This window comes from Rhinoderma darwinii, chromosome 1, assembly GCF_050947455.1.
Source record: "Rhinoderma darwinii isolate aRhiDar2 chromosome 1, aRhiDar2.hap1, whole genome shotgun sequence".
Taxonomy (NCBI): Eukaryota; Metazoa; Chordata; class Amphibia; order Anura; family Rhinodermatidae; genus Rhinoderma; species Rhinoderma darwinii.
This window is the reverse complement of record NC_134687.1, coordinates 260,518,102-260,542,311: the sequence shown is the minus strand read 5'-3', so window position 1 is coordinate 260,542,311 and position 24,210 is coordinate 260,518,102. Positions and strand designations below refer to the sequence as shown.

The window sequence follows — 24,210 nt, the reverse complement described above, 5'->3', positions numbered from 1 at the left end:
AATTATTTTATAAAAAAAGTGATTTTATTGTGCAAAAGCTGCAATACATAAAAAAAAACTGTATAAATTTGATATCGCCGTAATCGTATCGACCCGCAGAATAAAGCGAACACCTAATTTAGGGCGCACAGAGGATGCCGAAAAAAAACCCAATAAAAAACTATTCCAGAATTGCTTATTTTTGGTAATTTCCTTTATCAAAAAATGAAATAAAAAGTGATCAAAAAGTCGTGTGTGTTCTAAAATGGTACCAATAAAATCTACAGCCCCTCTCGCAAAAAACAAGCCCGCACACCGCTCAATCAACTGAAAAATAAAAAAAGTTATGGCACTAGTAATGCGGGGATGAAAAACATCTCAATGCACAGGCCGGTGGGGCACATTCCTTCAGTTTCAGGGCCCTAGTATTTAGGAACTAGGAAAGGGAAGGGACATAGCACATCTGCTGGAAGCGAGGGCGCCCGTATTATACCAGCGCAAAACTTTCCCAGCAATATTTCCCAAACTACGAAGGAGAAAAACTCCCCAAAAGGTGAAGAGCGTTACAAAAGGGGGATATGAAAGAAAACCGTTTATCAGTGTGACACCGGCCTGCGCATAACGGATCGCTTCACATCGTAACATAGATCTATGGATAATTGTATTATTTACCCCATTATTATACCCTCTTATTATGCCCTGATGTACTCCGCACAGATTACATATGCCACCACATTATAAACGGAAACACCAGCAAAACCCCAAACAGAACTATTACTAGAAAAATCCCTTCTTAGCCCTACAGTGTGCCCAAACAGCAATTTATGGACACAAGTAAGGCATTCCCATACCCGGGAGAACCCGCTTAACAATTTATGGGGTAAGATTCTCTAGGGGCACAACTGGGCGTGTTGAAAAGTAAAAGTACAACTGGGCGTGTATTATGTGCGTACATCGGGGCGTGTTTACTACTTTTACTAGCTGGGCGTTCTGATGAGAAGTATCATCCACTTCTCTTCAGAACGCCCAGCTTCTGGCAGTGCAGATCTGTGACGTCACTCACAGGTCCTGCATCGTGTCGGCCACATCGGCACCAGAGGCTACAGTTGATTCTGCAGCAGCATCAGCGTTTGCAGGTAAGTAGCTACATCGATTTAACTGCAAACGCCGATGCTGCTGCAGAATCATCTGTAGCCTCTGGTGCCGGCTCGTCTGACACGATGCAGGACCTGGGGAAGTGACGTCACAGCGTGATCTCTCGAGAACACGCTGTGTGTCTGTCACTGCCAGAAGCTGGGCGTTCTGAAGAGAAGTGGATGATACTTCTCATCAGAACGCCCAGCTAGTAAAAGTAGTAAACACGCCCCGATGTACGCACATAATACACGCCCAGTTGTACTTTTACTTTTCAACACGCCCAGTTGTACTTTTGCAAGCCTCATTTGCATAAATACAAAAATGGCCATAACTTGGCCAAAAATGCTCGTTTTTTTAAAATAAAAACGTTACTGTAATCTACATTGCAGCGCCTATCTGCTGCAATAGCAGATAGGGGTTGCAAAATCTGGTGACAGAGCCTCTTTAACTTCTGAAAAAAAATAATGAACTTTGTAAATTTCACCTCTACTTTGCCTTAATTCCTGCGCAATGTCTAAAGGGTTAAGAAACTTTCTAAATGCTGTTTTGAATACTTTGAGGGGTGCCGTTTTTAAAATGGGGTGACTTATTGGGGGTTTCTAATATCTAAGGACCTCAAAGCCGCTACACAACTGAACTGGCCCCTGTAAAAATAGCATTTTGAAATTTTCTTGAAAATGTGAGAAATTGCTGCTAAAGTTCTAAGCCTTGTAACGTCCTAAAGAAATAAAAGGATGTTCAAAAAACGATGCTAAACTAAAGTATACATATGGGTGATGTTAATTAGCAACATTTTTATGTGGTATAACTGCCTGTCTTACAAGCAGTTACATTTAAATGGAGAAAAATGCTAATTTTTTAAATTTTTCGCTACATTCTAGTGTTTTTCACAATTAAATACTGAATGTATCGGGCAAATTTTGCCAGTAACATAAAGTCCAATGTGTCACGAGACAACAATATCAGAATCGCTTGGATAGGTAAAAGCATTCCGAAGTTATTACCACATAAAGTGACACGTCAGATTTGAAAAATGAGGCTCTGTCAGGAAGGCCAAAAGTGGCCAAAGAGGGAAGGGGTTAAAGAAGGACCTGGTGAGGAAGAAAAAAAACCAAAACAAAAAAAACGCAGAATGAGGCAGAGTCTGCCATGGGAAGGAGTAGTGGTCTTGGCCAGATGCGAGACAAGAGGATTCACTCATTTTGAGGAAATATCCTCTGGAAATGGATACATACACAGAGTTCCAAATTATTATGCAAAGTGTCATAAACATTAAATTATTAGTTTTTCAATTAAACTCATGGATGGTATTGTGTCTTAGGCTGGGTTCACACGACCTATTTTCAGACGTAAACGAGGCGTATTATGCCTCGTTTTACGTCTGAAAATACGGCTCCAATACGTCGGCAAACATCTGCCCATTCATTTGAATGGGTTTGCCGACGTACTGTGCCGACGACCTGTAATTTACGCGTCGTCGTTGGACAGCTGTCAAACGACGACGCGCAAAAATACAGCCTCGGCAAAAGAAGTGCAGGGCACTTCTTTGGACGTTTTTGGAGCCGTTTTCTCATAGACGCCAATGAAAACCGCTCCAAAAACGGACGTAAAAAACGCCGCGAAAAACGTGAGTTGCTCAAAAAACTTCTGAAAATCAGGGGCTGTTTTCCCTTGAAAACAGCTCCGTATTTTCAGACGTTTTTGGTCACTACGTGTGCACATACCCTTAGGGCTCTTTGGATCATTGTAATCAATCTCAGACACCTGTGATAAATTAGTTTGCCAGGTGTGCCCAATCAAAGGAAAACTACTTAAAGAGGCTGTCACCAGATTATAAGTGCCCTATCTCCTACATAATCTGATTGGCACTTTAATGTAGATAACAGCAGTGGTTTTTATTTTGAAAAACGATCATTTTTGAGCAAATTATGAGCTAGTTTAGATTTATGCTAATGAGTTTCTCAATGGACAACTGGGCGTGTTTTTACTTTTTACCAACTGGGTGTTGTACAGAGAAGTGTATGAGGCTGACCAATCAGTGACCAATCAGCGTCCTGCATTTCTCATTGTTCCAGCCCATTGTTACAGTGTGATTGTGCAGTGAAAGAAGCTGGGCTGGATCAATGAGAAGTGCAGGATGCGGATTGGTCACTGGTCACTTTTATTCGCCTGGGGTGAATAAAGGCGATTGTCTCAACAGGGTGAGATGGTTCGCATCTGTAAGATGTCTGACCGCAGCGATGAGACCGTAGGGGTCCACTTGGGGGATTGCGCTTCATGCTCCAAATTGGAATCAGCATCAGATCAGTCCTCTGGAGGGAGATGGGAAACTGGGGAGGAAGGTGATATGGAGAGCAGGTGATATGGAGAGCAGGTAAGACCGCGCTGAAGTGATCCGTTTAAGATGCCTGCCACTGGAAGACTATGTGGACAGAGTCCCCAGAAGGTTGGTCGGCATGGAAAACCAAGATGCCCATCATGGACGGGGTGACATTGGAGAGGTCACCGACGAACCTGGAGAGAGAATGAGCCCATTGCAGATCGGCTTCATCATATAAAGTGGGCAACGCTGGGAGGTTTGGGGGGGGGGGGGTGGCTGAGATAGTTGAGGCACAGGGGTAGAGTTCACAGATGCCTGGCTTAGGGGACGGCATAAATCGCACAGAGGAGTATGTTGACAAGAATTACAGCCATATGTGAAAGTGAACTACATAATGTACCGTGTTGGAGACGGCAGTACAGGGGTCATCACATGCCTCAGTTACGTCTGGGGAAAAAAAACTGGTGACCAAGTCCACTGAATATATAGCAAGAGGCAGGGCTGTGACTCTCTTAGAAGGGTGTAATGGCCGCCTGAGGTTACATAGAGTGTTCTAGATATATGCTCCCCTGCTGTAATTTACTGTTGAGAAGAGTTTAGGCATGAAGGAGGGGGTGCAAAAGGCAAATCCTACTAGTTTGTGAACAACCTCAGTCCCAGCACCAACAATAGCAGCAGCCTGGGTGAGGTCCTGTGATGCTGTGTCCCTGCTCGTCTGAAGCAGGGAGTGGGAGATTATGACCCAAACCTTCTCCGTGCCACGATTGGTTGCCAGCAAGTCCCGCCCCCTGACCACAAGCCAAAAAAAATAAAAAATGATGCCAGCCTGCATAGGGAAATGGCGAATATGGGACGCAGGACATAGTGGGCCCCTGGGGAAGGAGCCCGTGCCCTCAGAATATAGAGTCGCCTGAAGCAGGAGCATTGTAAGACCTGCAGGAAAGAACCCTTCATGCGCAGCTGCGGTGAGGTGGGACATTGGTCGAGAGCCAAGGTCGCCGACTCTTAGGCTGGGGGGGACGAGGAGACAGAGGAGCTTGTGCTAGTCTTAAGCATCGCAGAGGAACAACAGTTTGTTGAAACACCAAGCGCCCGCCAGACATTGGGAAAAGTAGGGGGGGGGGGGGGGGGGAGAATTGCCCTTCTTACCTCGCTATAAAAAGAAAAATAACACATACAAAAAAGGCAGCCTACTGTACCAGCAGGTAAGACTGCGTCATACGAACACCAAGTTAAGACTGACTAGTACAGTGTCTGTATGTAGGAGGGGTATACACACTGTAGGAGGGGCCAACACTTTTATTCTTAGTGTCATGCCTCCTAGTGGCAACTGTATATACCCATGGTCTATTTCCCAAATAAGACTAACGAGAAATACTTATTGGTTTAACCCCTTAATGACTGGACCTGAAAAGGCCTTTATGACCAGCTAAATTTTTCTGTTTTTGCCTCTCTGCCCTTCAGCAGCCATAACTTGATTTTTTCATTGACATGGCCTTGTTCTGTCTGGGATAAGTATATATATATTTTTTCCACAGTTTGGAGGGGGGGGGGGGGGGTAGATTTTTTTTTTAAGATGGGAATATGGGAAAAAGATTCTCGGCATAGTTTTTCTTGCTAAATAACCTATTAAATTAATTCTTCAGGTTATTACGGTCGGGTTGATACCAAATATGTGTAGGGTTCTTGTTTTTATGTAATGTAGGGGCAATAAAATATATTTTATGCAAAATAATGATTTTTTGGGAAATTTTTTATGTATTTTTTTTAATCCTATTAAGGGATAACTATACAACTTTACTTTTTATGTATAATGTATTACCATACTCCTGTATACTAATACATTATACTGTGTCACTATGACACAGGCTGTAGTTAGGGCAGCACATAGTGTGCCTTAACAGCAGGCAAACTGAGCAGACAGCCCTGGGGTCGTCTGTAAGTCCCCAGGGCTCACTGCAGAAGGATTCCCCAGTCTTTGATCACGTCACCGGGTCTCTGATGACGAGATCAAAGAGGGGCGTTCCCGGTGATCTTACCACAGTCACGGACCGCGGTGATCAAAGGGTTAAACAGTTGGGTTTGGAATGCTCTCACCCCAGCTGTATTTAGCAGGCTTCTAAGTTACAGCCCCTGCTTAACCCCTTAATGACCAAGCCAGATTTGTCAAATCTGGTATGTCTGATTTTATCAGAGAATAACTCTGCGAAAGTTTTGAATATCCAAGTAATTCTGACATTGCTTTTTCGTCACATGTTGTACTTTATTTTAGTGGTAAAAGTAGACTGATACGATTTGCGAAAATTAAAAAAATAGAAAAATGGAAGAAATTTTGTAAAAATTACCATTTTCCCCTATTTTTAACTGCAATATGTCACATATGTACACACATACTGTACAATTTTTTTAATTAAATATATATTTTCATCTCTTTACTCTATTTTGGCAGCATTTTTGAAAAAATAAAATAAATTTTCAGCAATTTAGAGGACTTACAAATTGAATAATTTTATACATTTTGAAGTACATTTTGTTTTCCTGCACCAAGCCAGGTTTTCAGAGGCTCATAGGTCTCAGAGTGATGGAAACCCCCACAAATGACCCCATAAAGGTATTAATCTAGGGGTATAGTAATCATTTTGACCCCACAGTTTTTTGCTAAATTTAATGCATAGCAGGTGAAAATAAATTAAATTTCACTTTTTTCCTAAAAGTACCAGTTTGAAGACAGATTTCTTTGTAAAGCGAACATGAAAAATCACACCACAAAATCTATCACCCTGTTTCTCCTGTTTTCAAAAATACCCACATTGTGGCCCTAATGCATTGCCTGGACAAACGGCAGGGCCCAAAAGGGAGGGAGCACCCGGAGGCTTTCAGGACTCATTTTGCTTGAAAATGTTTTAGGCCCCACTGTATATTTGGAAAGGCTTTGAGCTGCAAGAACGATAGAAACTCCCCATAAACGACTCCATTTAGAAAACTAGACCCCATAAAAAGGTATTTCTCTAGGGGTATAGTAATCATTTTGACCCCACAGTTTTTTGCTAAATTTAATGCATAGCAGGTGAAAATAAATTAAATTTCACTTTTTTCCTAAAAGTACCAGTTTGAAGACAGATTTCTTTGTAAAGCGAACATGAAAATGAAGAATCACACCACAAAATCTATCACCCTGTTTCTCCTGTGTTCAAAAATACCCCCATTGTGGCCCTAATGCGCTGCCTGGACACACGGCAGGGCCCAAAAAGGAACAGGGCACCTGGTAGCTTTCAGGGAACCAATTTTGCTTGAAAATGTTTTAGGCCCCAATGCACATTTGGAGAGGCTTTAAACTGACATAATGATAGAAACCCCCAAGAAATGACCCATTCTTAAAACTACACACCTTAAGCTATTCAGGAGTGTAGTGAGCATGCTCTCATAAATTTATGTTCTCATAAATGCTCTCATAAATTTATGTTCTCATAAAGGAGGCATGTCCTGAAAAATGCATTTGCCGGTTTGACTATGTCTTGCTAACAAAGCAATTGTCCCATATTTGTGTCATTCTGATGCCGTTGTGAACAGCATTCTAGTCTGATATATAAAAAATTATAGTGGGAAAAATCAACTGTTCTGGAGTGAACGGCAATATATTTATAAAAAAATGGAGGAAAACGTATCCAACTATGTGGCAACCTGGAGTTTGTTCACGAGATAAAAACACCTGTAGGGCAATGAAGACATCTTATTTTTTTATAGTGACTGGTCATACGTCGTCTCTTTAGCCTCATCAATCCGTATATAAGGGACGAACGTACCAAGCGACGCGGTACACCATAACAGACCCCTGCCCGGCAAGGTAGGAACCGCTATGCGCACTAAACAACCAATCACTTACAGAATATATAAAAGGGACGGTGTCCAATACCATATATAGGAACAGTAAAGGATCACTAGTCCCCAAAATAATGTCAGTATTGCCAGAAGTATTGTCGGGTGTAAGAGATCCGGTAAAAACCCGAATAAAACTGTAGTAAAGCCCATGGTGTATTGATATGGAACAGCTCGATTATTAGAGATCCTCCAAATAAAAAAAAATATGCCCATTTCACGATACAGTAAAACAAATTGAGCTTTGTGCAGCAGGACATAGTCATTACAGGTCATCTTAAATTTTGTAAAAAAAAAAAAGAAGATGCCATTTCAGTGACAACATAGGGTCACATTTTGAAAGCTATAGCCCTTATGCTTTTTATCTAGGTGTGTAGTGAGTATTTAGACCCTGCAAATATTGAGGCCTTAATATTCAGCGTGCCTTTTCTCCTGTGATTCAAGATATTCATCTAGCGGTATAATGGAAATTTTTAGTTCTATTTAGTGGTTTTACTGGGATGTCAGGATTGCACATCAGAACTCAGAATTGAAGGAGTGCCAGGAGGTTTTTAGGGCCCACTTTTTACTCGTAAGATTTTATGCAACACGTGTGCCAGAACATTCATAAAATTCATAAAATGTTTCCTTCAATAAAATTGAAAAACTTTCAAGGTATTCATCTAGGGGTATAATGGGAATTTTTTGTTTTATTTGGTAGTTTTGTTTTTCTTTTAAATGTCAATTGGGACAAAATGGGAAATAAAATAAATTTTAGAAAGTAAATACCCAGGCGATAGGAGAAGGCAGGAAGAAAAGGGACTTGATTCTGTGATGCCTGTCACTAGGCAACAGACGATACTGATGGGGTGATGGAGCACAGGGGGTGACTGGTCAGGCTGTGGGGGTGACTGGTCAGGCTGTGGGGGTGACTGGTCAGCACTGGTCAGGCTGTGGGGGTATAATTCATTCACAAGTAAAATTAGAATCCGTCTCTGATCTCCTCTCAAAATCAACAGAAGAGATCAGAGACGGAGACTATAGAAAAACAAGTCCTGCCTACGTCACACTAAGGGTATGTGCACACACACTAATTACGTCCGTAATTGACGGACGTAAATCGGCCGCAAGTACCGGACCGAACACAGTGCAGGGAGCCGGGCTCCTAGCATCATACTTATGTACGATGCTAGGAGTCCCTGCCTCGCTGCAGGACAACTGTCCCGTACTGTAATCATGTTTTCAGTACGGGACAGTAGTTCCACGGAGAGGCAGGGACTCCTAGCGATGTACATAACTATGATGCTAGGAGCCCGGGTCCCTGCAGTGTGTTCGGTCCGGGTCTTCCGGCCGAATTACGTCCGTCAATTACGGACGTAATTAGTGTGTGTGCACATACCCTAACTGTGATTGGTCTGTCTGCACTGACAGACCTATCACAGCGATCGCCGACAGGGGACCACTTTCATTGGTCCCCTGTCGGCTAGCTCTGTTGCGGAGCTGTCTCGGACAGCAGTTTGCAGTGAACTGTCACCTCATCTCGCGGCGCTGTGACAGTTTAACTGCATCATGTACATGCATGTGAAAATGCGCTAACCAGCCGCATTCCCCGACGTGCATGTACGTGAAAATGCGGGAAGGGGTTAAAGGATGAGCGCTCACCAGCCTCTTCTAGAGAAACGCCAAAATACGATGCTGTAGACAAAGCACCTGCACCGCCTGCAGTCAAAAGACGATGGGCGGTCGTTAAGGGTGTAAGTCAAATTTCTAAATATTTTCTTACAATATCTTATGCAAAAAGTATATTAAATTTAACATTGTTGTAACAGAAACAAAAAAATAATAAAAAAATAACCCAAATATTAAATTTAAAAAACCTCTTTTCATCTGCATTGCAGAAACCATTAAAAATTACGAACCTTCATCTTCCTTGGTAGTGTCTAATAACAGTTGGCTACTATCGTCCCCCTCATTTATTTTCTGTTGGCTTCCCATTTTTGAGCCGAGAATACCAGCTTTGATTCGGCTGTAAACCTCAGCAGCTTTTTCCATAACAGCCTGATTGGCTTTGTATCGACGGATCTAAAAGATAGAGAAGATTTGTGTGAGACACAAAAGGTGTGATTTAATGGAATAAAAATGGAAGTAAAGGGAGAGATTACTTATGATATGAAAAGGGATTGTCCACTTTTAAACAATAGTTTATTAGAAGTAACCTCAGCATTAAGCGGATTACATATTGTCTCAATGCTGAAACACTCAGTTATTAGCAAAGGAACCCAACTGCAAATCTTTAAATTCCCTGCACCGTCTCTGCTAGGGAAAAATAAAGCATTACTCATTTCCAATTGAAATCAACGAGCGGTTTATGTAAAGCATGGATGTGTTCGGTCCTCCAGAATTAGAGATACTTTATATCCAATATTAGCTTTTACAACGGCCAACATGGGCCACAAAAACTAGCGCTGATCAATGAGACAGGGAGATGTGCCGCAGACTATAATATTTTCTGCTGCATCAGCTATACGTTCATCAGCTGATAGTCGCCCTGTTTACAGGGCAATGATCGGGAAGGAGCCTCGTTTACCCGATCATTGGCCCATGTAAAAGGGCCAAAATGATCACTAATACCCCAGGTATTTTTCATTATTACGTATATTCGCTTCTCTTGGACACAGCCGGGTCTTTGATGCTGGGAGAGCATGGTGTGTTGTTGTTTGGCATAGCAAGCAGGGTAGCCCGCTCTATGAATTATCAAGGCGTCACAAATAGGCTTCTACCTGGCTATACATGTTGTGCCTCATGACGTACACACTATCCCTCCATGTTTCACACACTTACACCCCATTATTCATTTATTTCTATTGAGGCACTTCACTCATTACTGCCCCCTATATTTCACTTATAGTATTACACTTGCACATACACTATTCTTTTCTTACTACACATCCCATGCACCGCACATCACTCCCCTCAAGACTAGTGGGAGTGGCTATTATTATTTAAAGCACCTGCTCACTCTCCTTCATCAGCGTTTCTGACTTGGCTGTGTCCATTTGCAAGTATGGCCTTTTTCGGTGTTTTTGTATATGTCCCCTTGTTTTTATCTGTTTTTTCCATGTAAAAGGGCGTTAAAGAGGCTCTGTCACCGGTTTTCCCCATCTCCTAACTAATCTAATAGACGCTTTGCTGCTGATCACTAGCGATATAGATTTTAAAAAAACATTTATTATTTGCAAAGTTATGAGCATTTTTCTAAATATGTTGAATAGCCGAATAGGAGGGGACTCTTTTTACTCTGGGCAGTGTAATGTTTTCTGGATGACGATGTCCAATCGGCATACAGCTTCTCCCCCTTACCTGCCCAGCAAAACAGCGTGATCTTATAGTATACAGCTTCCATTCGAGTCTGTGTATTCAACTGGCGATATATCCGGCTGTGTCACAACTGCGATTCGTTGTCATATGAAAGATTAGAATCTCCTCTTTCATATGCCACCAGAACCGCTGTTCACAGCCCAAGATATGGCTGTTTGAAGTTATCCCCCTTCCCACCAGCATCAGTCTCTCACATGGTGTATGAAAAAGCTTCATGCGGATAGGACAGAGTCAGAAGCTGTGAGGTAGCGCCACCTCCGGAGAATCGCTGCGGTTGACACCCACTTGTCTAATAAAGACTCATTTACAGATTTAGAAAAAAAAAAAAAACACAACTTTGAGACACAATTTTCACTAGCATTATCAGTGTGACAGCGCCCATCGGATTAGCTAGGAGATAGGGCATTACTGAACTAGTGACAGAGCCGGAGTTAGGGCATTACTAAACTAGTGAGAGCCACTTTAAATAGGATCTGTCACTAGTTTAGTAATGCCCCATCTCCTAGCTAATCTAATAGGTGCTGCCACACTGATAATGTCAGAGAAAATTGTTCCCCAAAACTATTTTAACAGTTGCTTTTTTTCTAAATATGTAAATTAAACTATATCCCCGCAGCCATCTTGTTTTAAATTCAATACTGCCCAATCCTCAGTCTCTATTGGATTCTGAAAAAAAAACTAGAGAAGAACCTTTCCACAGTTGAGAAGTTCTGGGTTCAACCATTTCCAGCTGCTCTTTGTATTTAACCATGAAAAAATAAATAAATTCACCTGGTCCCCCCCAGTGTACCAACATGGGATGCCACTGATGTAATAGATGCATTACACTTATTTAACGCAGAAAAACAGTCCCTCAGACTAGGGGACCCAGTATCTGTCACATCCAACGGTTTCATACTATTTTCAGTCCTCTCCTCCATTTCTGCCGCTATTCCCCCATGGCTAGTTCCCGCTTTATTTGTGCTGTCTATATCGGTTAACGCCTCCTTGGGGTTGTTCACATTGCCTTTTCCTCCTACACCTCCTAGTGACATTCTTTTAGAGGTGGTTATGGGAGACATTAGTGCATATTGGCCTAGCTTAGCCGCTGCTGCCTCTAACTTTTTCTCTCCTTTTGACTGCTAACTGGAGTAGTTGTAGGGGATTTACCCATTTTTGTTGCGGTCTGTTGCATCATTTTCAAATTCTAAAAGAAAAGAAGGCATAGGAGGGGGGCTGTAAGGATTAATGTGGAAAAAGTTATTAGGAAGATTAGATGGCATGGAAGCAGAGTTAGATAACATTAAGGAGTCTATTTAGCGATACTTGGTATAGTGCTAGATGGGCTATTCATGGGTTTGTTTTTATTGTGTGTATGGCTGGTTAGTACATCTCTTGGTGCCTTTCTCCATCATTTTCCACAATTCTATTATCAATGGCTTATAAGAGGGTAAGAATATTGTCATGGAATATTAGGGGCATGGGCTCAAGACTGAAAAAGAGTCGCTGTGTTTAATCTCATTAGAAATCTTCTTCCCGCAATAATTGTTTACAGGAGACTCAAATTAATATAGATAAAAACACACTTCATACAACAGAGAAAAAAGGTGGGTACAGAAATCTTTCCTTTCAGTATGGTCATCACATTCTAGAGGGGTTTCTATACTAATACATAAAGATATTGACATATAGATTTTTATTTTTTTCATGTGTGTTTTACAGAATGGGTGCTGGTGAATCTTTATAATCCACCACCCTTGACAATGAATATATTGGTTAAAATTAAGGAATTTGACGACGGATAAAATGCACTGTTAATAATGGAAGTTTAACAGGCTTTTGGATATATCTCTGGATAAACTTAATTGGATGAAAACAAAAAATAAACAGGGTAAGACCGGGTTAGGGCAAATATTAGAAGAGTTTGGGTGGATAGATGCGTAGCGTAGTAGAAACCTGAAGGAGAAGGCATAGTCATGCTACACTAAATCACATAATTCACTTTCATTAATAGATATGGCTATATGCAATAAAGAGGCATATCAAGAAGTTTTGAGGGTTAAATATGAAGCGCGTGGGATATCGGCCCATTCACCATTGACCGTGTTATTAAGAAATGGTCGGACGTATAAGAGAGTGTTAGATTTAGAGTAAATACTATGTGGTTCACGATGTTGGATCACTGTAAAATAAAGAGAACTCATTGTTTTTTGAAAAAAATGAGGGCTCGGCAGCTACCCAGGTGGTGTGTTACATAGTTTGTACGGTTGAAAAAAGACACATGTCCATCATGTTTAACCGGTTAAGGACTAGGCTGTTTTACAGCTAAATGACCAGAGCAAATTTCACAATTTTGCTATGCGCTTCTTTAGATGACTAGGTGAATAAAGTTCATCTTTGAATTTTACACTCTTTTTAAAGGACAGATAGGGCTTTGTTTTAGTGGCATTTGTCAGTATATATCATTTTTTTTTTTTTTCTCTAAAGTGGGCAAAATTGGAAAAAAATGCAAGAATTTAACAATTGCGTCGGTTTATGCTAGCATTTTTCACACACGGTATAGACCACGGCCAAAATTCATCTCCTTTCACGTTCTTCCACTTCTCCCGTGCATGGGGATACCAAATATGTGTGCCTTATTCACTGTGCGGGCATGTGCCAGGGCTTGGCATAAAAGGAGGCTTTTTGGTCCAGGAATTCTGCATTTGATTTTATAGCCGCATACTGTTTTCTGGGGGGTGTAATGCTGCTGAAAGATTAGAATCACCCCATAAATTACTTCATTCACACAAGTAGACCCCACAAGGTTTTCTTCAAGGGGTTTATCATATTTTTAGACAGTCCAGTTTTCTTCTGAAAGTTTCTTGAATAAGATGGATCAAAATAAAATTAGCAATTTTTTAGCAAATGCGTCAGTTTATACCAGCATTTTTCACACACGGCTTAGACCACGGTCAAAATTAATCTCCGTTCACATTCTGCCACTTCTCCCGTGCACGGGGATACCAAATATGTGGCCTTATTTATCACACAGAGATGTAGGAGGGCGGACGATAGAAGAAGATTATTTCACATATCGCTTTTTTTCAAAGCTGGTTTTACAAAACTCAACAGAGTTTCTATAACACTTCCAAAATATCTGCTCTTGAAGCAGAAATCCCAAAATATTCATCTAGGGGTATAATGGGAATTAATTTTTTGGGGTTTTCTAAAATAAGAAATTGCAGGTTAATGCAAATGGAGCTATCCAGCAGATGAACTTTAGAAAACATCAAACATGACATCCACCCCCCACCCATTCCCTCCCTCACCCTTGGAGTAAAATCATGGGAAAAATAAAAACGTAATGTAGGGCAAATATATTTTCAACAAATTAACTAAAATCTAATAATTCAGAACAGTGTGGTATTTTTTAAAACATGGCTCAATGCACAGGCCTGGTTGCGAGGGACAGAAATATCGGGAATCTTTGCGGTGCCCGTCTTTTCTGCAGACGTGGCACTTTTTCTGGGGGTTGCTTCTGGTTGGTGTTGGGGGAATCCGACTGATGAAGTGTCTTTCAGTCAGTCGCGTGACATCCTCAGACTGGGGGCATTCTCGGGTGTCCTGAACATCAAAAATGAGGCCTTCAATAATTTTTCCCTGGAAATCCAGGTATGTGTCTCTGCCTCTGTTTTTTTTGTAGAGCACAAATGAGTTGTGGATGGCCACCTGTAACAAATAAATGGCCACTTTTTGTACCAGGTTTTAGTTTTGCGTTTTACTAAATAGGGCTGTAAAACCTGGTCGCTTAAATCCACCCCCCCCCCCATGTACTTGTTATATTCGGACACGCTCACTGGTTTGTGCTTGTCCGATGATGCCCCCCTTTCCCTCACTGCCACTGCTCCTGCAGTATGAATCGTGCTTAGCACATACACATCTTTGCGATCCCTGAACTTGACCGCCAGCAATTCTTCAGATGCATAAGCACAGGAGTCCCCCTTTACCATGCGCTTCCCCACTAATTGCTGTGGAAAACAAATTCTGTTTTTGCGCATGGTACCACATGCCCCAGTCCTTGCAGCATGCAAATGCCTAAACAGGGGCACACTGGAATAAAAATTATCACAGTATAGGGGATACCCCTTGTGAAGCAGAGGCTGCATGATCTCCCACACAATCTTACTGCTGGTGGAAAGATCAGGGGGGCATCCAGGAACATTTATTGAGCGGTCCCGCCCTTCATAAATCCTGAAGGCGGTGGTATATCCTGATCCGCTTTCACACAATTTGTAGAGCTTAACGCCATATCTTGCCCTTTTGGAAGGTAGATATTGGCGAAAGCTAAGTCTGCCATGAAAGTTGAGGAGGGATTCGTCCACACTTACATTCTGCTCAGGGGTGTAGAGTTGCAGAAATAAATTATTGAGGGAATTTATTAGCGGTCTTATTTTGAACAACCGATCCCGGTTTGCATCGGTACTTGGGGGGGCCTGTGCGTTGTCATTGAAGTGGAGGAACCTCATTATTGTCTCATAACGAGACCTGGGCATTACTGCAGAATATACTGGGGTGGCTTGGGCGGGTCTTGTTGACCAGTAAGACCTAATGGAGGGCTTTTTGACAATACCCATATTTAGGGTGAGCCCCAAAATTTTTTTTAATTCCTGCAAATTGGTGGGCGTCCAATCTCTGGCATGGGTGGAAGAAGGTTTCTGCCTTATATATTGCGTGGCATATAAATTTGTTTCGTGGACAATCTGATTTAGGATGTCGTCCGTTATAAATAAATGGAAGTAATCCATTTGGACAAAATTTGTATTGTCGACGGTTATGCCAGGAGTGGCCGTAAATCCGTGGATTCTAGGCCCAAAAGATGGGGCAGGTGCCCATACAAGAGCCTGGACTGGAGGGACCAGGCTGTCCCGTGCTACAGCGCTACTTGGCCCTGCGCTTTCATGTTCTGCAGTTTCGACTGCATCAGGGACAACGTCCCCTGAAGATGAACCTGAAGTGACGCTGTCATCGTCACTACCTAAAACAGGTTCCATCTCGGACGCCATCTCTGATGCGGTCTCCGACTCAGACCACAGCATGGCGTATGCCTCCTCGGCGCTGAACAACTTCCTCGCCATAACGTAACTAACACTAGCACAACAAATTATTATTTTTTTTTTTATAAAACACACAAACTAACTGCTATATATATCTTCACTACCGCTAACAAAAAAATAAACCGCTATTGCTATATATATTATATATGTGGATATATATATAATTATATACTCCCTACCTGCCTATTCTAATAGAATAAAAGAAAGAAAGGTAGATAGATAGATAGATTGTATAGATAGATAGAAATCTATCTATACAGAGAATGTTTTAGTGTAACTGTATTTTTTTGTAACTGTAATCTTCTGGCAGCAATTCTCCCGAGTCTCTTCTTCTCCTCAAACTGAAACAATGTTTGAGGAGAAGAAAAGAGGCAGGAGATTTACTGCCAGAAAAGTCAAAATAAAACAAATGTGGTCGCTGTGATAGGTTTTCACAGCGACCACATGTTCAGGGACCATCAGATTGGTCCCTGATACTCTGCCCAGTGCCCAGAGCTGTTGGTAACAGCGTGGGCACAGGGCTGTGTGCACGCGATCGCGTGCACACTGTTTTATAAGCAGGAATGCATGTGATCGCTGTGATTGGTTGTCACAGCGACCACATGTTCAGGGACCATCAGATTGGTCCCTGATACTCTGCCCAGAGCTGTTGGTAACAGCGAGGGCACAGGGCTGTGTGCACGCGATCGCGTGCACACTGTTTTCTATGCAGAAATGCATGTGATCGCTGTGATTGGTTGTCACAGCGATCACATGTTCAGGGGCCAAAAGATTGACCCCTGACATTCTGCCCAGTGCCCATGGCTGTTAGCAACAGCCAGGGCATAGAGCTGTGTGCACGCGATCCCGCGTGCACAGTCTCTGAAGTGCGGCCGTATATATACTATACGCCGGACTTTAGAGACCCTGAGCGCTGGCCGTATAAATACGGCCAGCGGTCGGGAACCTGTTAACCAAGGGATGGGAAAGGGGAAGTAAAAAATTTCTACACACAGGAGCGAATATTTTTTTGTTCTAGGAAATTATCTAAGCCATCTACTGTCCCTGCTGTGACCAGCTCCTGCGGTAGGCTATTCCATAAATTCACAGTTCTCACATTAAAGAAGGCTTGTCGCCTCTGCAGGTTGAACCTTTTTTTCTCCAGACGGAGGGAGTGCCCCCTTGTTTTTTTAGGGGGTTTTACTTGGAACAAGATTTCACCACATTTTTTATATGTGCCATTCATATATTTATATAAGTTAATCATGTCCCCCCTTAGTCGTCTTTTCGCAAGGCTAAATAGGTTTAGTTCTTTTAATCTTTCATCATAACTTAGATTCTCCATGTCCCTTATTAGCTTCGTTGCTCTTTTGTATTTTTTCCAACTCCAGGGCATCCTTTCTATGAACTGGAGCCCAGAACTGAACTGCATATTCTAGATGAGGCCTCACTAATGCTTTGTAAAGTGGTAATATTATATCCCTGTCCCGCGAGTCCATGCCTCTTTTAATACACGACAATATCCTGCTGGCCTTTGAAGCAGCTGATTGACACTGCATGCTGTTATTAAGTTTATGATTTACAAGTACACCCAGATCCTTCTCAACAAGTGAATCCGCCAGTGTAGCTCCCCCTAGGACATATGATGCATGCAGGTTGTTCGTACCCAGGTGCATAACTTTACATTTATCTACATTAAACTTCATTTGCCAAGTGGACACCCAAACACTTAGTTTGTTTAAATCTGCCTGCAATTCAAAAACATCTTCCATAGTCTGAACTATATTGCATAGCTTGGTGTCATCTGCAAAAATAGAAATAGTGCTATTAATCCCATCTTCTATATCATTAATAAATAAGTTGAATAATAGTGGTCCCAGCACTGAACCCTGGGGTACACCACTTATAACTGGGGACCATTCAGAGTAGGAATCATTGACCACAACTCTGGATACGGTCCTTGAGCCAATTCTCAATCCAATTACAAACTATACTTTCTAAACCTATAGTCCTTAATTTACCCATTAGACTTCTATGGGGGACAGTGTCAAATGCCTTTGCAAAGTCCAAAATCACTATATCCACAGCGGCCCCTCTGTCTAGGCTTCTGCTTACCTCTTCATAAAAACAAAATCAGGTTGGTTGGACAGCTTCTGTCCTTTGTATTATAAGGGACAGCCAGCACGGTTTTACAATTTATTGTCACATAATTCTGTATATAGTCCCTCAATAGCCCCTCAAACATTTTCCCCACAATTGATGTTAAGCTTACTGGTCTATAATTACCCGGCGAACACCTATCAGTGTGTGATACAGCAAAGGCGGTTATCCGAGGGTTGATTCTAAATGGAACAGTAGCGAACAAAAATAAATTAAATGAAGGTGGAAATGGATGCGGCAAAAAGTGGGAGATTGGAGGAGAATGAGTTTTTGTTGGATCAATCAGAGGAAAATAGGTAAAAGTGGGATAAGGCACAAGCAATTTATGAGGATATTATGAAAAAGTCAAAGCCAGTAGGAATATAATATATCAGGATTCAAATTTTCTTCTGGAAGCAGATCTACCAGGTAGACTCTTGGCTTCAATTCTCCAGAATCCGAATAGTCAGAAACATGTGGGCACAATTGAAAACTCTAAAGGGGAGTTAAATTAAAGAGCCTGAATGGATAGTGGAAGAATTTATTATTCATGTATTTATGAATCTAGAAAGATATGTGAGCAAAGAGAGATAAGGGAATATTGGGGACTATTACGTTGACCAGACTAAAACTAGAACAGGTAGATATGTTAGAAGCCCCAATTACAGTACAGGAAGTGGAGGTGACTGTTAGGGTATGTTCACACGAGGTCATTACGTCCGTAATGGACGGACGTATTTCGGCCGCAAGTCCCGGACCGAACACAGTGCAGGGAGCCGGGCTCCTAGCATCATACTTATGTACGACGCTAGGAGTCCCTGCCTCGCTGCCGGACAACGGTCTCGTACTGAAAACATGATTACAGTATGGGACAGTTGTCCGGCAGCGAGGCAGGGACCCCTAGCGTCGTACGTAACTATGATGCTAGGAGCCCGGCTCCCTGCACTGTGTTCGGTCCGGTACTTGCGGCCGAAATACGTCCGTCAATTACGGACGTAATGACCTCGTGTGAACATACCCTTAGGAATGCCCCCCAGAAATAAATCCCCTGGGTTGGATGGTCTCCCCTTTGAGGTTTATGCACAATATACTGACGTGTTAGGAGCTAGATTAATTGAGTTATGGAATAATCTTAAAGAGGGGGGAGAATTATCAAGCTCAATGAGGGAAGCATTGACAACGCTTATCCTAAAACCAGGAAAAAAAATTAAATGGAATCATATAGACCGATCTCATTGATTAATACAGATGTTACGATTTTGGCAAATAGTTTGGCGAAGGTTAGTTCTTATCGAATTCATGATGACCAATGTGGTTTTATGCTAAGTAAATCCACATCCAACAATATAAGATTGTGCATAAACCTCCAGATGAAGCCATCCAATCCAGGTGAAAGGACGATACGGTCACTTGATGCTAGTAAAGCAGTGATATGGTCGAATGGAGTTTCCTGTGGGCGGTCTTGGAGGAGATGGGCTTTGGCCCTAAATTAGTATCATGGATAAAACGTATATATTCTAATCCGAAAGCGCGAGTGACAATTAACCCCTTCCCGCACACGGGTGTGACTGTACGTCCGAAATGCAAGTGATTTCCCGCACTCGGGCGTACAGTTACGCCCAAGCTTCAAACTGTCACCATGTCAATAGACATGGTGACAGCGTCCCGATCGCAACTGTCATAAACAGGCCGACACGAGCTGTGATTGGCCAGTCAGTACTGACAGGCCAATCACAGCGCAGGAGCAGTGGTTTGCCGGCATCTCCGTCTCTGACAAGCTCATTCCTGTCAGAGAGCTTGTCAGAGTCGGAGACCAGTACAATTACAGTCAAATGGTTAAAAAAAGAACCCGAAAACCCAGCGATCTGCCCACTAACCAGTGACCACCCCATTTGGTGCCCACTGGTTAAGAAAAAAAAAAAATATATATATATATAAATCTATATATATCTACAGGGTGGGCCATTTCTGCGGTGTTGCTATCAATGTGTGAAGAGTGGGAGAAGAGGGTTGCATTGACAATCCAACACAATGGGCAGCACTTTGAACACATTTTATAAGTGGTCAGAAACTTGTAAATAACTCATGAAAGAATAAAGTAACGTTAAAACCAAGCACACCATTGTTTTTCTTGTGAAATTCTCGTTAAGTTTGATGTCACATGACCCTCTTCCCATTGAAAAAGCTAAAGTTGGATACAAAATGTCCGACTTCAAAATGGCCGCCATAGTCAACACCCAGCTTGAAAAGCTTCCCTCCTCCCATATACTAATGTTCCACAAACAGGAAGTTAATATCACCAACCATTCCCATTTTATTTAGGTGTATCCATATAAATGGCCCACCCGGTATATTATGTATTATATATATATATATATATATATATATATATATATATATATATATATATATATATATATATATATAGCAAAGAAGCAGCACTCAATAGCAAAAAATGAAATTTATTCACCAAACACAGCAACGTTTCACTACCTCCATGGAAGCATTTTCAAGTTCTGGTGTCATATGAAATAGGAGATTCTAATCTTTCATGACATAGGATCGCAGTTCTAGCTGTGACACAGCCGGATATATCGCCAGTTGAATACACAGTCTGGAATGAAAGCTGTATACTATATGATCAGCTGTGTTGCTGGGCAGGGAAGGGGGAGAAGCTGTATGCTGATTGGTCAGCGTCATGCAAAAAACATTACACTGCCCAGAGTGAAAAGAAAGAGTCACCTTCTATTTAGAGATTAGAGCCACATTAGCATATTTAGAAAAATGCTCATTACTTTACAAATAAACGTTTTTTTAAAGCAAAACCACACTGTAGTTATCAGCATTATAGCACTTATTAGATTAGTTAGGAGATAGGGAATTAATGAACTAGTGGCAGAGCCTCCTTGATCATTTTCATAGAAATTTTTTTTTTAACTCCGTATTTATAGAAACTATTTTTTAAAGAATTTTTAAGTGTTTTTTCAGCAGTGAGAACAAAGGGTTAAACCTCCCAAATGGTAGAGCAGAAGTTTACAATCTGCTGCAAGGGCAAAAGGTTATCTCCAAGCTAGTTTCATTAGACTAGCAGTGGAGGATTGGAATGACAAAATGAGGAAAAAGGAGGAAAAAAAAAAGAAAAAGCAGCAGCAAAGTTGAACCGCCCTTTTACACCAGCCAATTAGCAGGCAAACGAGCAGTCACAGAATGCTCATTCACGATAATTTTCCCGTGTAAACAGAGAAACGATCAGCTGATGAACGAGCTCGTTCATTGGTGGATTGCATCGTTTTAAATGCAGAAACTATGATCGTTGTCGACAGCACATCTCCTTGTGTAAACAAGCAGACGTGCTGCTGACATGATAAAAATGTATGAGGATGAGTGATCGGAGTAACAAGTGCTTGTCCCCATACTAGCTCATTGTGAAAGGAGCAAATGAGCAACGAGCCGTCTCGTTGCTCGGCGCTCGTTAAAACGGCCCATGTAAGGAGGACCTTAAGGCCCCCTCTGCAAACGGGATGGACTGGTGCACGGGAAAATCCGCAGCGGATACAGTACTAGCCATGTGGATGAAATCTCACCCACATGATGCAGAACATTTTCCGCACCGATATCAGAGGATGCTACAGTTTCAAATCCGCAGCATGCTCATGCTGTTATGAATGTTCACAGTGGATTTTTCCCTTTTAATGTAGAAGGGGTGAAATCCGCAACAAAATCCACACAAGACACACGCAGATTTTGCTGCAGAAAATCCCCAATACACTCTCTACGCACACTGCTGTAAGAACGGATTCCTTGTGTAAACCTGTCAAATGCCTATAGCTGTGCCGCGATTTTACGAAAATGGTAGCAGAAAAGGCAAGTTAATCGCAATTATTTTGCTTCAGTATAAGCCCTTATTCACACGACAGGGTTTCCCGGCCGGGTGACGGCCGTTCAAAATCGGGTGTCACAAGTCTGCATTAGGAACAATAGACCACTAATGGGGCTATTCACACGAGATTTTTTGACGGCCCGGGAAACCTGGCCGTCAAAAAATGGGACATGCTCTATTTTTGGCCATTTACCGGACCGCCATAGAAGTCTATGGGGCCGGGTAATACACGGCCATCACCGGAATGTGTCCCGAATGATGGCCATGTATTCAGTCGCTCGCGCTCTCTCGCTCTCTCTCTCCTCCTCCTCACAGTGCAGAGTGCATGTGAGGAGGAGGAGGGTCTTTTTTTGCTCCCTGTAGGAGTCGGAATCCCCAATCCCCGGCCGGGGATTCCACTACAGGAGAAGGGAGTCACTACACTGTCCATATATGGACAAAGTGACGTCACTCACTTCTGAAGCGGAATTCCCGACCTGTGGCAGGGAATTCCTCTCCAGGAGAAGTGAGTGACTACACTGTCCATATATGGACATTGAAGTCAGTGACTTCTCCTGGAATGTGGGGGGGTGGGGAATGGGTGCAACCTACAGGGGGCAGGGTGGCATCACCTAAGGGGGGCTGGGTGGCATGATCTACAAATTTAAACGAAATTCATCGGATTTTAAAACGGACAGGGAAAAAAATGGATGCAAAACGGGTCAAAATCGGCCGTTAAAAACGGCAACACGGCCCAGAACGGATGCAAAACGGCCGGGAAAAACGGATGGATGAGGCGTTCGTAATCTAAAGCCAGGTATGGGTCCAAAACAGGAGATGCTAATTTTTCCATTACACTATTTCTCTGTGTCGGTTTCACTTCTGGTTTTAGTTTACAAATAGTCGCCTAAATTTTTTTTAAAAAAAAGTGCAGTCAATCCACAAGGGAATCCTCTGTTTTTTTAATTCACAAATAAAGTTTATAGTAAAACATCAGAAGTAAATACAGAGTATTGAGATGTACAAAAGAAATCAGCAATTCAATGTAGCGATGCGTCAAAGGAATCACAAGTGCAGTCAAGAAGGACAATGAAAAAACTGAGAAAAGAAATGGCATACAAAATATTATAAATCGAGCAAAGGTATCTGAAAAGTATACACTTCTTGAATGTTTATGAAACAGCGTGTAGTGCAGATCACTGTCTAAAGCATAATAAAGAATTAACTAAAAACTCAAAACAGTTTCCACATATAGAGATGCATAAAAGCGTAGAACAAACAGGTCAGGTAACAATCAGCAGAAGATCAGGACCTATTTAATACCGTATTGAAAGTAGAGGTCTAAAATGCATAATGAATACAGTATACGTGGAATGCGAGAGGGGCCAACTGGATATGGGCCAAGTAGGAGCCACATGCGTGGCAGTAAACAGATTATGGGCTCGGGGGTGAGCAGACAGTAGCAGGAGACTGCAGTCATCTATCTAAAATTTTGGTGAATTTGAGAGGACAGTTTCTATCTTGGAAAAGCCAGTTTTTGTGGGGTAACATACTACCAACCAGAGAGACAGCCATTCTACAAATGCAGGGGCACGACAGGACAACCAAGTTTTGGCTAATAGCTTTTTGGCATAATATAATGCCTACACAATAAATTTATGGATATGACGGGAGTCGCATTCTGCCGGGTCAGGAGTAAATAGACAGGACTTAGGGCACAGCGGGTCAGGAGACCCCATCTCATCGTTAAGAAATTTGACAACCTGATCCCAGAACCCGGCTACCTTAGGGCAGGACGACACCAAATGATAAAAGGAACCCAATGTTAATCCACATTTAGGGCATTCGTCAGGGTAGTCAGGGCGAAAACTATGTAATCTAGAGGTGGTATAATACACCCTATGCAGTATGTAAACTTGCGTGAGTCGCTCATTATAATTGGATGATACAGATTTAGGGGAGGAGAGGGCTCTATCCCACTCATCCTCAGTCAGTGGACCTACATCACCTTTCCATTTTAATTTCAGCAGGACAAGCATAGATTCTCTAAACTTCCCGGATAATAAGCCATAAAGATAATAAATCAGGTGTTTAATAGGGGGAGAAAGTAGAAAGTTAGGAAGTGGGACGCTTTGGTACGTTAATTCTCCGGGGCCCAGCTGAGTCTCAAGTGCATGTTTGACTCTCAAATAGGAGTACATTTGTGAGGAGGGGAGATCAAATTCCTCCTGCAACTCTGGGAAGGTCTTAATACCAGAGTCAGAATACATATGGGAGAAATACCAAATACCATTCATGTGCCAGGAGATCTCAAAGGAGAGCTGTAATAATTCTGGGGGAACTTTAAAGTGACATAGTTGTGTGCCTAGTGATGCCAGTGGGGTAGAAAATGTTCTGGGACACATCCCACACCAGTAAGGCCTGGTTAATGACCGGGTGGTCACCTGTGTGTCCACCAGTATGCAGTCGGCCACAAAACAAAATATGCA

General features: G+C 42.2%; 1 protein-coding gene across 1 annotated transcript in view; it reads right to left on the bottom strand.

The window, feature by feature from the left end:
- HDGFL2 (HDGF like 2) overlaps window positions 1-24,210 on the bottom strand; it is a 114,253-nt gene that overhangs the window by 40,399 nt on the left and 49,644 nt on the right. Inside the window, exon 14 of the mRNA XM_075863724.1 lies at window positions 9,211-9,373. Within this exon, the coding sequence (XP_075719839.1) occupies window positions 9,211-9,373 (163 nt within the window). The remainder of the gene's footprint in view (window positions 1-9,210; window positions 9,374-24,210) is intronic.